Source organism: Calonectris borealis, chromosome 1 (genome assembly GCF_964195595.1).
Source record: "Calonectris borealis chromosome 1, bCalBor7.hap1.2, whole genome shotgun sequence".
In the NCBI taxonomy this organism is placed as follows: Eukaryota; Metazoa; Chordata; class Aves; order Procellariiformes; family Procellariidae; genus Calonectris; species Calonectris borealis.
In genome coordinates this window covers 89,609,729-89,624,847 of record NC_134312.1, presented here as the reverse complement: position 1 = coordinate 89,624,847, position 15,119 = coordinate 89,609,729, and the positions used below count along the sequence as shown (strand labels likewise).

Below are 15,119 nucleotides of genomic sequence, written 5' to 3'. Positions count from 1 at the left end.
AACAGAAGTGTGACTAACCAGACATACTGGACAGTTCACTGGTCTAGAGAGAAATCATGGAGCTTCCCATTTCCACTGCAGGTATATACCACACCGAGGATTCTAGCCACTGCTGCCTACCCCACATTTGCAAAGCCCTACTGCAGGCAGACAAAACTGCTATTTCTATTAACACAACTTACTCAAAACCAGAGACTGCTCATAACTACAACTAAGGAAATTCCCAGCATGTTGCAAGCTCTAACAGCAGTAACTGATAATCATTATCTGATGACTGGTGCCCTTTTTGAAATGAGCTTGGCAGGCCTCAGGCAAGGACTACAGAGATACCAACATCACAAAACTCCTCATAATTGGCATTAATTGCTTCTTTGTTGACAGCACAGCAGATCTGCCAAGGATTAACTGGATCATAGTAAGTAAATTCATCTCTAGTGATGGCCCTTTAGCACATTACTAGGCTAGTGCAGAACATTCACACAAGCTCTGTCGATTCAAAATTGGGCTCAAGGCTCTGTTAATTGAACTTTTTATGCAATAACTTTTTTTTTTAAAAAAACAAGTTCAACTAAGAAACCAAATGGTTCAACTACAAGTACTCCATTTTAACAGGGAACAGAACAGATGGTCCTTACGTGAGGACTCATCTGAACACTCCTGCAAGAAAGGATGGTGATGTTCATGCCTCTTTGAAGGTGGAGGATATATCTCTTCTAACAGGGATATGAACCTGGAGAAACACCAACTGTTCAGCAAAGCCCAAATTTGCAAATCAGCCAGTTGCTCCCTTCTTCAAAATTTCTTCATTGCAGTTTAAAACACTGCTGCCAAAGCACACGTGAGATAGTGCACAGCAGCTTATACATGCTGAGCTGCACCTATCTCCTGCACGTTTATGTTAAACCTCAGTCTAAGTCTATGGGAGTAAATTTACATCTTGAGTCTGCATGGACTTTTGGCTGCATGCCCTTACAGCTAAGGGTAAATAAGACTAGAAACCAACTAAAGCATGCAGAAGGGCCAGCTCAGCCTCCAAACAAGAGCCAGCGTATCGCCTATTTGTGATCTCTCTGTGCTTTCATATATGCTTTGACTCCTCTGAATACCAAGCCACCTTAAAGGGTAGGGGGGAGGGGGGAGTTACATAACCAGAGATGCAATTACTCCACAAAAACTCTATTTACTTTACTTTTATATGATTTGATGCAGAAACAAATCTCTCCAGTGACGACTTTTCCTCTTTTGGGCACAGATATGGATCGTTCACACTATTAAACACTCAAAAACATCCACACAAGAAAACCCAACAGTTATGAAATACCACAAAGAAAGATCTAAACCAGAAATAGAGAGGGGAGGAAAAAATGGGGATTAGGAACTCATATTCAGCTGAATAATTTTACTCAGCAGCCACTGATCTAAGGAGTTAGGTTGTGCTATAAAACACTGGGGAGTATGCTCAGCAAAGGAGCCAGAGGGATTATTCAGTATGTCCATGTCCACCCTCCCTTGGAGCACAGCTCAAAAGTTCTCAGCAGAATTAGGCTAAAAAGGACAGGCAGCAAGACTATCTCCCCCTGCTTCAGTAAATCAACATTTACATTTATATATCATGCTAAATGCAAGGCAGTCCCTGAAATTAAGGAAAAGTAGCAAAAATCAAACCAGAAATGTACACCTTCCTAATACAGTCTGATCTCCCAGTGCCAAACTGACAGGCAAACCAGGCATCTTGTTCAAGACCTTATCCTAAGGCAGAATACCAAAACTACCTAACACAGCAGAGTTGGCTAGCCCTATAATCCTGCCCATTTTCTCCAAGGGTTACCTAGAAAACCACAAATCACAGAAATACAGCATGGAAGAGACTTTTGACTACTTCCACCAAGAGAATCTTCCATACACAACTCAGCCCATTATTGCATTGTCCTTCCTTCCCATCTGGTTCATTCCACCAGTTATAATTACGGGTTTTGGACTGCTGAAAGGCACATTACAGCTACAAAAGTCAGTGCCCTGCTATCAGATATCTCATACAGCTTCAGAAAAAAAAGAAATCAGAATCTACTCTGGCAAATTCATTAAGGAAGAGTCTTTTGAAAGAACTGGGTTATCCAACAGGTCTGGCAAACATCTGTAAACTTACAAAAAGAAAGAACCAAGGAGGAAATAGTTTATAGAAGCAACCTGACTGCCAAGCCTGTCAACTGTCACATGAATATATATGACGTGCTCTCTTTGACCTCTCTTAAACTAGAAATTATTAGTCAAACATGATTAATACATAGTCAGTACTCAAAACAACTTTTATATACACACACACAAAGGTATAAATATATGTGCGCACGTGCATGTATGTGCATAAATAAATATACACACCCCCCTCTATATAGAGTATACCTATATAAAGGCAAGACAAATTCAAAGATGCTCAGACAAGAGGAGTCACCCAGTCATAGAAAACCAAGGGAGAAGAAATCAGTCAAAGCCATGTTTGATAAAAGATTTCCATGCTGCTAATGCTGGATTGCTTTTGTCAAAAGCAGGAAGGAAGTTTAAGCGATTGGGAGACATAAAAAGGAGAGTTCATCACATGGAAAAAGAAAAGATAGGGAGCTCAAACACTTCAACCAGTTCCACGGATAACCCCTAGAAAAAGCAAACAGAAAGCTCCAAATCTCTACAAACTAGCTACAACTTTGATGCAGCTAAGGAATAGTCTTACTAACAAGTGTTGCAGCCAAGGAATAGTCTTACTAGCAAGTGTTATTTAGAATTGTTTTTCTATTTGATGTTATTTTCTGTTGTTTCCAGTTTTCTAATCAAGAATTAAACCCCCTGTTTTGCTAGAATAAAGCCAGTTTTAAGGTTGCCCAGTGCCTAAAAATGCCTAGCGATTAAAATGAACTAAAGTGACTATTAGGCACATGGCTTTCAAAGAGTGCCAGTCTGAACAGGATTTGGAGAAATCCTTTGTGGTACCTCTGAATCGAGACAGATTTAAGCTTCTTGGATATTGGCCAAAAAACAAAGAAAGAAAAGTCTCTGGGCTTAGAGACACTGGTGTTAAGCACCAGGGAAGAAAGAAGTCATCCAAGGAACACTCCAGCTGGAACAAACAGGTGGAGCGATCACAGCAGCATGAAAACCTTCAGGCAAGAGAATGCTTGATATACAGGTATCAAAATTAAGTTCATTGGTGAACTATTTCATTGAAGGGATCAGCAGTATAATAGTTATCTCTGAAATCTTCCCATCACTGTTAGACTTGAGTTAATTAACAGTCCACTGTCATTAATCTGTGTTTATGCTAAGTTCTTCATGAAGACTGACTACAATTGCAAGCCCCACACATCACTATGCTACTGCATTTTCTGCTATACTTCCCTTGGATTTTTACATTACTCTTCCCATTGGACTTGGCTTCAAGAATCACTTTTTTATAAGGCTCAGAGTACCTAGCATCTCAATCTGCAACTGCTTCCTACATGTTCTTCCTGGATACCAGATGGGACCTTATGCTTTTCTCCCTTTTCCCTCCACGCTCCAAAGAGCCAGCTTGATTGTGAAGGTAATACGAAGGAAAAGATGTTATTGCTTCCCAAACTGACAAAAACATGAGAAGAAACGTTATTCTTCCTTCCCAGATGAGCTTCAGAACACCAACTTGCTGCTCTCTAGAGCTTTTCCCAAACAAGAGCCAACAAAGTCATACACAGTTATCTTCACATGCTGCCACCTACATGGAAATACTTGCAAGCCAATTATGTATCATTTTGTACTGAACTGCAAAAAGACCTGGCAACCTGAACTGCAACATTACTGCTGCTGATGTTCTGCTCAGTGCACCTTTGCCCTAGGGACTGGTTCACATTTGGCCCATTTTGCAACAGGCTAGCAGTGGAAATCTCAAAGGCACAGAGCAGAGGCATGAAGAGAGAAGAGCAGAAAGGAATGTGAAAGAAAACTTCTCACTGAAGCATTAAGATCCGCTGGTCACGGATAGAGACCGCATTTTTAAAAACAAAACCAGTGTTGCCAAGAATCAGCCACGTGGAGTTGAAACAGCAAAGTGGAAAATCCAGTCTCAAGCTCAACATCAAGTTAAAGATTTCCAAAAGAGTTTTACTCAAGTTACTGTTATACAAAGGCTCCTGGAACAGTGTTCTGAGAAATTTAACACTTCCACTGTTTGCAGGAGGTTTCTGAAAGCCATTAGATAAGGCAGTTGTCTTCTGTCTCATGAAATTCTACTTCACTCTAGCCAAGTTATAAGCCGGTTAAAAAAGCAAACAAAAAACCCCTCCTTCACAGTACTTCCCTTCTTATACTTATGTTGCTCGAGGAATTTCTGGTTATATGCTACATGAGCACAATATAGTTTAAAAAACTACACTACACTACCAACAAAACAGCAACAGCCGTATAACACTGGAAATGCTTGCTATCACCAGGCAAGGAGAAGGAAGGAAGGGCTGATCCAAAAAAAAAAAAAAAAAAGAAAAAAAAAAGAAAAAAATTAAATCACATTTCTCCTTGATTCCTGCAAAGTGGTTTTGCAAGCTTTCCATAGGCACAGGCGAGGCACAGGGCCAGGTCCCCGCCAAGCACCTCTCGGAGGGGTAACAACAGGGCTCCTCCAATTATCCTTCTGTGCACTGCACAAGACTGCAGCGACCTGCCACCAACAACTTATCCTGGGGATGTCAGCTTCTTCTCCAGCTCCAAAGACCATGACATGAAGTCAGTGGGTTGCCTCTCCTATTCTGTTGACCCACTTCATGGCAATAGCAGTTAATAGCTTTCCAATAGCTATCAGCTCTTGTATACAGTCCTTTACAGCATTGTGTATCGGCATCTGTAGACAACTAAAGATGTCATCAGCTTTAGAAAATGAAAAACTATAACATTTATATAAATTATTACATAATTTATATAAATATTTATAACTGTATATAAAAAGATCAGAGGAAGTTCAGAAGGTCATCTAGCCCATTTCCCCACCTCACAGCTTACACTAACTCCCACATGGGCCACAAAGACTTTTTTTTTTTTCCTCCCCACTTCATGGATGACTCTGCTTTAAGCATGAGGTTGCACCAGATGCCATCTTGCAGTCCATTTCATCCTGAATTCTCCTATGATTCCTAAAATGCTGATACATACAGAGACAAGGAAGCTGTTACAACTTCACATTAAAACAAAAAATTGTAACCCCTTTTTAAAAGACCCAAGGAACGTTTATACCTAGACTGAAAGAAAGCAGAAATGGCAGTGTCTACTTCTTGATATTTATTAAATCCAGCTATTTGCTCCTTCTTCTGGAGCATAAGCATTCTGACAAATGCTATAATCACGCGATCATACATTATTCTTTCCTCTGGGCTTTGAAACTCAGCCTTTATATGGAACAGATGCACAAGGAAGGGGGACAGAAGCACACAGAGACTGGGTCTGGGAAAGGTCACTTAAGAGCTTTAAAGCTAGACTGCTTAATGCTGAATCCTAGAAAACATATCTGCACATATGGAAAGGTAGTGCTAGAACATGCAAATGAAGCCCGGCTGTGCTGCACTAAATCAAAAAATCCGTTACACTATTGTTGTTACGCTATGCTAATAACACTACTCCTCATGGACCACACACTTCCATACTGAAAAAGATCTGCTCCAACGTGATCTGTTGGGCACTACGATAGCGTTTTCTCGATGTTATCACGTCTACTATCTTCACACTCCTGTCTCTAGAAATTCAAACAGTTCAGTTATACCCCAGATGGTTACCAGGAAGCACTGCCTTGTTTTTCATTCTTACCTTCTCTCCACTAGAGTAGAAGAAATAACGCAATCGAACAATGTTACAATGATCCAACTTCCTCATAATCTGGAGCTCTCGGTTCTGAAACAAGAGAAAAGCAAACAATTAGAAAAACTCTTTTCTCACAAAGCTAGAGTACTGTAATGAACACCTTAATATACAGATACAGGAGCTGACAAAACTAAGGAACCAAAGAACAACTAAAGTTGGAAAGAGGCAACAGCTTTCACGCGTTTAGTAGTCTTTCTTCCAATTACTTTATCACTAAGAATATCGACATCTTTGAGTACATTCTTCCTCCTAAATAAAGGTCTACAAATCCATCACAAAATCCAAGAATTACCTACTTACATTACCAAAGTTTCAGTGGTAAAAGGCAAGACGACATTAACTTTCCATTTTTATTTTCTGATCTTACAATAACACAATATATCAGCCAGAATGGTTGGAAACCTATCCCCCTTGAATTCTGTAAACAACATAAAAGCATACACAACATTTCCACCTACACACCCTCCCTCGTCCACAAAAGAGGTTTGTGATGGAAGATCATTTCCCTTACCATTCTCTTTGCAATACCAACAAAAAGCACCTGAAATTGAGTAGGCAACTCAGTTCCCACTTTTGTTCATCCCAGGTTTAACCAAGTTTAGGCAGACAGAATAACAGTATTATTTTTCCATTTTATATCAACCTGGAAAAGCTGTTAAAATAAAATCAGTTCATTACATGCATGATAAACTGGGGACTTTACTGCAATATCCATTGTAACTGAGCCCTAAATAAATGAGGGATCTTATAGCCTAACAGATAAAAATGAGTGAAATGTTGAATTGCAGGTATGAATGAAAACAAGCAAGTAAAATTAGCACAGCTATGTTTGTTATACTTCATTCCACAGCTGTTGCTACAATACTTCTTTCTCCTATGGTCACATTTACACATCACTGTTTTTCCTTCCTCAGTTACTATACAATCTGCAGCTTCAAAAATAGAAAGTTATTTCAGTTTTTACTTGGATCACGGGGTTGCTAAATCATGCCTCCTAACTAGCTAGGACCAATACATTTGGCTAAAACACTGGTCCTACTAGTATCAGCATCATTAACTCTGGCCAACCTCAGGAATATTTGGGAAGAAAATTCTGTAGCCACCACACATTTTCATATTTAAATGCACAAAGCTAACACCTACTTTGTGCAGTGCTGCTGTCAAAATAAGGATTTCATATTCTGTGTATCAGGGAGTCATGTACGGTGCCTATCACTATGATTAAAGCTTAAGCAACTCCGCAAGAACCACTCAGAGCTTCTAATGTGAACATGGCTACAAACTCCGCTTTTAATTCCTCTAAGCCATGTAGCCTTAAAAAGAGGTGTTAGGTAGGATGCAGTATCATTAATCCTATCATCCCTGCCACCCACTGACTGAAAAAATACTTCAGTATTAGCCAGCTTTTTACAAACACGAGTGACATCTCACACAATTATCAGTTGGCAATTATCCAGCTAGCAGTTAAGGAGAAAGCAAGTCCTTCCCTGAGCCTGCCCAGCTTCTGAACAGATTAAAGCCTAAGTCCGTTAGGTGCACACCAAGACAGGCCTATTCTATCCTGAAGGATGAAGAGAGAAAATAAGAGAAAGCAGAGAGAGACCTTTGAGGCTTTCATGTATCTCTTGAAATACCATGGAGTGAATTTGTGAAAGAGGAATACAGGCTTCATCACACAACCTCGTCAACACACCTCACATCTCACAGAGAAAAGTGTTCTCCTGGTATGAACAGGAGCTCAAATACTCTCCGCTTACTTATTCATTCTTTATTAAATGCTATCAAAAAGAAGTCAATTTTGAGAGTCTTGGCTGGGGTTCCTGTGACGCACGGCACAGTTCAGACTTCAGACCAGCAAAAAGACCTCATCCTCCCATCTTGTCCAAACCGCATGCCACTGCTGGCTCGGTGGTGTCTCCCTGGACCTTACAACCCAGGGCAGGTTTCAACTAGCGAGTTGAAGTAGGGATGGCTCTAGATCCCATCAGTCACTGAAACACCAGTTACAAGAGATTAATTTCTTCAGTTGGTTTTTACAGCGCTTAACAGTGCTACTACAGGACTGAACCTAACACTGCAAGTTCCAGCACCTCAAGCAAATTCCACCAGCAACTCATAGCACAACATAAGGCAAGTAATTTCTTCCTCCCTTTCTCCCACTGGCTGTGAGATGGGAATAATACCTTTTATCTCATGGAATTACTGGAAGAAACGTGAATGCACTAAGCATGAATGCGCAGATATTATTTTGGCAGTATCTCTACAAGCTCCTTAAAATACACATATATACTCTTAAGTCAGGTTACCGCTTCACGTTCTTTAGATAGTATGTATATGCTGACTGGATACACCGGGGCAGGGGGGCGGGGAGGGAAATCAGTGGAAGTTATTCTAATGCTACGCTGAAGTTATATTTATACTCTGGTATCTCATCCTAGCACAAGCACAGTCTGTGCCCACTTTGATGCCTTCTTCTCTGACCCATCGCCTTCGGCTCTCATCCTGACCATCTGCTGCAGCTGCACTAACAGTGCTTCAAGAGGCGCTAATATCAGGGATAACTCATAAACCGGTTACACAGTAACCTATATCTCGCATCCTGTGACTAGACAGAAGGAAACAAATTTAAAACTGTCATCTTGGTCAAATAGGCACCTCAGCCATCTTACACCCAAGCTGACTTCTAATCACCACTCCTTGGTGGAGTTAAAACTGGAAATACTCGAACAGTTGCAAAGCTCAAATTGGATGTGGCAGGGGAACAGCTACTGATGTTCATGTAACAGACTGATGCTTTAAAGAATTCATTTTTTCCCAGATGAATACTTCAAGTAGTCTCACTACTCACCATGTATTTCCCTGTATACATCTTAAATAAATAACAGCCTTTTCACATTACAACGTGGGCTATTAATTACCAGTGCACAAATGCACTGGGGGTGGGGTGGGGTGTGGAAAATCAGATTATAAGCAGGGCACCTTTAGTGAAGTGAACAGTGACAGATGTCCTACACCGAGTACAAGAGAGAAAACGCATGTCTAAATATAATGCAAACTAAAACCATTTCAAAACACGCTGATGAGAAAGCCTGACAGTGCATGATGAAAATACAGGGTAGATGAAAACATAAAGCTTATGCTTATCCTTAACTCATCATTTTTGTCTTCCAAGTGACATGGATGTAAAGTCAGAGACTCAAAGAAGTTGTTCTTCTTTCCTGTTCCCCCACCCGTTCACATGAAGAGAAGGGTTTACTTTTCTTACTGAGAATATCAGGCCTGGTAAGCACTGAAGAAAGGAACACCCTTCAGCGCCAGCCTTGCCACTAGAGAGGACCCAGCAGACTTCTGTTCACACCGAAACACAGAGCTCCTGCAGCACACGTTCCTTCAAGAAGCCGCAAACCAATGGGACTATGCAGAGATTACTCAGCAAATTTCTGATGCAGTTTGATTTCTTTATCTAAAATACATTTTTTTAATCCAGAAGGCAAGGGGCTGCTGACACACAGCTCCAGAAGACTGCTTTACAACCAGTACACTTCAGCCCTTCACTAACTACTGAAGCAAACCCAATGTGACAAAACCCTGTTCATCACTTCTGAAGACAACTTTCCGAGTCCAGACTGACTGTATCTGTTCATTATATTGAAGAAATCTGGTTGCTCAAAGTTAAAAATTTGGTTAAAGATTGCCAAGACAACATCAGATTTAGAATTTCAAAACATGGCCAAAAAAGCTCATGCATGAAGACTCATGCCTTCTCTCCAAAGTTACAACACCTCGTAACTGTGCTAATGCTGCAGTTGATACAAAACCACCAAAGCAAGATCATTTCTGCCTCACTGCAGAATCTGCATACAGCATAATAGCATAATCTGCTATTACAGACTAGGCTAACCATTGTTGTGTGTCCCCCCCGCTTCCCTCCTCATCCAGAGATTTCTAGAGCTATGCCAGTTTGCATTCATCACCCCTAACCTGGATCTTTGCCTTTTCTTCCCCCCTCCCCCCCCCCCCTTCTTTTTCCCCCCTTTTTACAACAGGGGATAAAATGACTGGATCATCAGAGATGATGCCTTATGGACTTGCAACTTCCTGAACTGGAGCAGAGCAAATGAAGGTGGAAGGACTTGTACAGCTCATGTCAGCACGACATTATCAATATATACCCAATAAAGTGTAGAAATATCCCCTGGATCCAGTTCAGAAGAGAATTCCTCAGAGCTTCCTCAGCTAAAGGGTATGAAGGGTATGCCCAGTTTTGCTTTTTTTTTTTTTTTCTTCCAAAATGCCTGTTCAAAGTTTCAACAAGATTCTTTGAGGATTATGCTCAAAGCAGACGATACAGGAGAAATTAGAAATTTGTATTTTTGCCTTGTGCCACACCAAGGATATGACCTGGTTCTTGTGAACAGATAAGATCACATACGTCTTGTCCTTTTAAGAGAGGATATCTTTTTGATGGAAAGGCAGGGATAAGCTACCAATCTATTTCAACAAGCAACTTCAGCAACAGTCGTCTTGTTTAAAACAAGTAAGGCCAGCAACTGAAGTAAATTCTCATTTTTGCACTTTTAGAACTGATTTTTGTTCTTCTCGGGATAATACCTTCGAATGCTGAAGCTCAGTATCTCGCATTCTTCCATCAAGTTGGAAAAACAGCAAATGGAAGGTAATTGTCACATGAACTCTGGCATTATAGATGGATTGAAGCAGCACAGGTAGATCCAAGTTTCTCAGTATACAGAATCCTCCTCCTCTTGCACATATCATGTTTACAGTTTCCTCCTTTCTCTTGCTTCCATCATAATTTTCTCCATTCTACCACATTTCTTATTCTTCAGTAAAAGTTTTCCCCACAGTGAAGAGCTGGAGCAGGGAGCCATGGGCAAAGCTGGGGAAGAAACTAGTTTCCAGCAGGAGGCATGAAGGCAGTCATGAAGCCACAGGGCTTGCCCGCCCTCCCCCCCCCCGCCTCCTTCTACTTGAACAGCCTGAATGACTGGTCACCTCCACTCACCTTCACCTGCTGCACTGCTGAGCCTGCCCAGGAAACAGGCTCAGGCCGAGACCTTGAAAGATTTAAAGCATTTTCATACAGCAGGAAGACGACTCTTTATCCTGACCATGTCCCACCACAAGAAAAAGGCTGGACTCCCAAGCACAGGCAGCAGGTGCATGCTGACAGAGGTCTTTCAATGTGATCCTAGCCAGCTTAGCTCAATGCCTTGCAGAGACAGCTGCTTGCACAACATTTGAGCCATACCTCCTAGGCTCAGCTTTGTAAAATGTGCCGAGACGAAACACTCCAGACCACAGAGGAAGCCATCGTACTCACCATAAGCTGCCTGTGGTACAGAAATGGCACCTGACAGGTTACCAAGGGTTAGTGGCATCACCAAGATCATAATATTTTCACTAATATCATTACTAAAGCTCCAATCCCAGTATGTTTGGTTTATCCTAAGCTTAGTGGGACAGACTCCAAAATGAAAGCTGTACCACATCTTCTCTAAAAATCCCTGAAGCTGCCTGACCCATTCCTCCAAAGGTGAATTTCAAACACCATCAATCACAAGGCTACTTTTAACACTGTCTGACTGTCAGCAAAAATATTACAGAAATTATTCTATGGCTTACAGAACCAACTGTCTTTCACAGATATATGATAAATGAGTAATTTTACAGAATAAAGGCTAATTCCTACATTCTTCTGTATTTGCCCAAAGCTACCACTGAAATAAATCAGTGCTTGGAGGAAAAAGAAGTGCAAAAGGGGCTTAACTAGAGGCCTGGGCTGGGAATCTGCCCGTGCCAGTCATCAATAGCTAGCCACCCATGAAAAGTCCATTTTGTAGGCAAGCAGTTTCAAGCAGAGATAAATGTCAACAGAGATCACAGTTTTCCTCATTTACATTTGAGGCACAGATTAAGACAAAGCCCCAGTCTCCCTCTCCTGCCAGTCACGGCATATTTCTAACACCAGACGATCTAAGTTGGGAAGGTCTCCATTTTTAGCACACCTGTTAGTCTCAAACTCATACAATCACAACCTTTAATCCAGAAATATAGGCCGATACCAACGAACGAATACTGTTTATTAAATACCTGTACCTATGACATACCAAGAACTGTAACGCCACAACAACCACCACCCAGTTAGTGCCGGTCCATCGACAACTGTTAAATACTTGCAGCCCAGTAGGCCTAATGCACAGGTCAGAAAGTCCAGGTATCGTGTCCTGCTCCAACCTCTACCAATGTGTAACACACGCACGTGCACAGAAGCAGCTTTGAAGGTTAGCGTTTGTAAAAGCACTTTGACTTCTATCATCCAAAAAATCCTAGAGACACAGATACAATACCAATTAGTATACTGTTACCATTCAGGGCTTCCCTAAGAAAAAAAGAATAGAAATCAGTGATAGTCATCAGCAGTTTACAGCATAAATACAAACTTGCTGCTTTAAATACTGCCCCCCACTCCCCGTTCCTTGCACCTCTTCCTGCCTGCCATTGATAGGAATCCCAACCTTCATGCAAGGGAAAACCCAAATGCTAAGTGCCTATACAACATGAGAATAATGAGTTCACGTGCACTGTGCCACGCAAGCGGGATAACTGGAGGAAGCTGACAGGGGGTCCGAAATACAGAATGCTTGTGCATGCATTTCTGTGCAACCCAGTGAAGTGCAGTTGCATCATGCTCTGTTTTACTACAACTAAAAGCAACAAAAAGGCTCCAAAACCAGCTTCGTTTCGCTACCAAGTTCCACAATGCTGCCAAACTTTCCACTATTTGTCCTCATGTAAAAATCTGATAATTAAGATCCTGAAGCAACAAACGATGGAGACACACAGCAGGGTTGCACCGCAAAATGTTTCTGGCCTGAGAACACCCAGAAAGAGTCAGAGGCACAAAATGCATGCGTCAGCTGTATTCTAGCCAAAATTTATTACTGAGCACAGCGACCTTCAGCCCTGGCACGGATACAGATCAGGGCAAAAAGCATCGGCTCCGAACGCTGCAGCAGGCAGGACCTGCCTGAAGAGGCCAAGGGGCAAAGTGTGCTGGGCTGGAGCTGGGGCCAGGCCAGGGCAAGCTGAAGGCGCAGGGTTCAGGCAAGTGTAGATGGGGCCACCAGCACACTCCCAACCTGCAAACCCATGATTTATTACAGCTCAACTGAAATTAAACAGCAGACAGGGCAGCAAGAGGAAAAAATGTGCTTGAAACTAGAATTCTAGAATAATGAGTGAAGCAAAAAGTCACAGAGCCACCGCAAATGTGGGCTAAACTTCATTAACCCCTTAAGGACTAGATAGATTTGAACCCCAACCACACAGTAATGAGCGAGCTGACAGAAAGGCACACTGGATGAAAATCTGAGATACCAACCCACACCTTGATTCCACCCTGTTGATTTTTTTTATTGTACTACTGCCCCAAATAAACTCAGGCATTACATCCCTTCTTGCAAAGGGACCACGTGCTTTGAACTTCCAAACTCTTCCCCTGGGCAGTCAGCAATGGCAAGTGCCATATTATGTCATCTCCAGCCTGCTCTTGCCAATGTAGGACACAGTCCCTAAGCAGAAAACTTGAGCTTCATACAGCTATTACACATAGTTTCCTATAACTGGAGACTGAAACGGCTTATTTGTGTTCTTAAGAGAACATAAAACAAGCCTCAATCTCTCTGGAGAACAGAAGAAAAATTCTGACTCTTCTTTCATTTCCTCCCTGTATCTCAGCAGTTAATTGAAGGGTGGAAGCCAAATTCTTTGCTCATCACTGCCTCTTTGAATGGAAGTAGAGTTTGAGAGCCTCTCAGAGACTTAATACCATCTCTAAATTCCTGCCAGCTCAGGAAGCTCGAGACTGAACTTGGAACGCAAACTGATCATGTCACTTCTAGACCACGACCCAAAATTCACTTAATCATTTTCAAGTGGTTGTTTCAAATATTGTGACCTGATGAACAGCTCAGATCTACATTTCAGTTCTACAGCATCTACTGTGCTCTGCCAGCGGCAAGCCCAGATGCAGTAGGAATTACAGTGTACCCAAGATAAAGTTAGAAAAACAGAACTAGGTCTGAAACTCAGAGAGATGGTTCAAGTCCACTATAACATTGAAATAGAGTGCAAGAAGGAGAATAATTGAAAGGAAAAGTATTTCCTAAAAGGCAGCCCTATGCTTTCAGAGATAATAGCCATTCTTTTTCAGAGGTAGCACAGAGGATCTCTGTTGAAAAACTCTTACAGTAAAAATCATTCTCCTTTCATAGAAACAGCAGACGGATTTTTCCTCATGTTTTGATTTTTAACTCTTCAACTAGGAAGAGGAAAGTAAGTATAAGTATGCCTATAACATCAGTCCTCAGGGAGTCTGCAACATCCATTGAAACTTACACCTGCAATCACAACCGGAACAGGTTGCAATTCATCTATTAATCAAATAAGTTCCAATCTCCCACGGGCATAAGACATTTGCTGGGTTGCTAATCACTATGTTATTAAACATTAATGAAATGCTTTATTACTCTTGGCCTTCTCTTCTTACATATGATGCAGCAGATGTTTCATGCAGACAGATTTCAAAGGACTTGCAAAACAAAAACAGTTTCTCCTCACCCTCCAAAAAATTTTATTTATTTATTTAGGGAACAGGTAAGTGCTGCTTCCAATGTTTATTCTTCCTTTGTCTCAGGACTATTGCTACATGACATGAAGATGTCTGATGCTAGAAGTCATTAGGGGCTTTAATTTCAATCCAAATGAAAATTTCTGACCCCTTAAGACCTTAGAGGAAGCATTCAAATTAGAAGGACACGAGAAAGGGAAACGACAGGTGAAGACTGAGCAGGGAGCAAAGGGGGAGTGGAACTGGCAACTGGAATTAGCTGCCTGCAGATGATTATTTGCCAAGCAGAATTAAATCTTTCCGAAGTAAGAGTCTTAATAATGAGCTCCCAGATGACCGAGCTTTTAAAAGGTTAAGCATTCCCTACTGAATTCAGAGGGAAGCTGGGCAGCTTCTCCTCTGGGAGTGGGAGAATGGGAGAGGAAATTGGCTCAACTCTAGCAGTGAAGTTAAAATAGGGACTTACACTCCTTACCTTATGCACATATACAATAAGCCCTTCTCCTCACACTCCTGACAGGTTCCTCACCCCCTGGTTTGGTAAGTTTGTCATGAGCAAGTATCAGCATTTTTTAGTTACCGCTATAATTTAAAACCACCA

At 41.5% G+C, this 15,119-nt stretch overlaps 1 protein-coding gene across 4 annotated transcripts in view; it reads right to left on the bottom strand.

Moving 5' to 3' along the window:
* The window catches only part of GSK3B (glycogen synthase kinase 3 beta), a 151,810-nt gene that overhangs the window by 60,705 nt on the left and 75,986 nt on the right, over window positions 1–15,119 (bottom strand). For all 4 annotated transcript variants that reach the window (XR_012676275.1, XM_075166488.1, XM_075166473.1 and 1 more), the window contains exon 3: window positions 5,815–5,898. Coding sequence is in view for 3 of the 4 variants with exons in the window: in XM_075166488.1 (XP_075022589.1) it covers window positions 5,815–5,898 (84 nt within the window). In the remaining variant the exon portion in view is untranslated. The remainder of the gene's footprint in view (window positions 1–5,814; window positions 5,899–15,119) is intronic.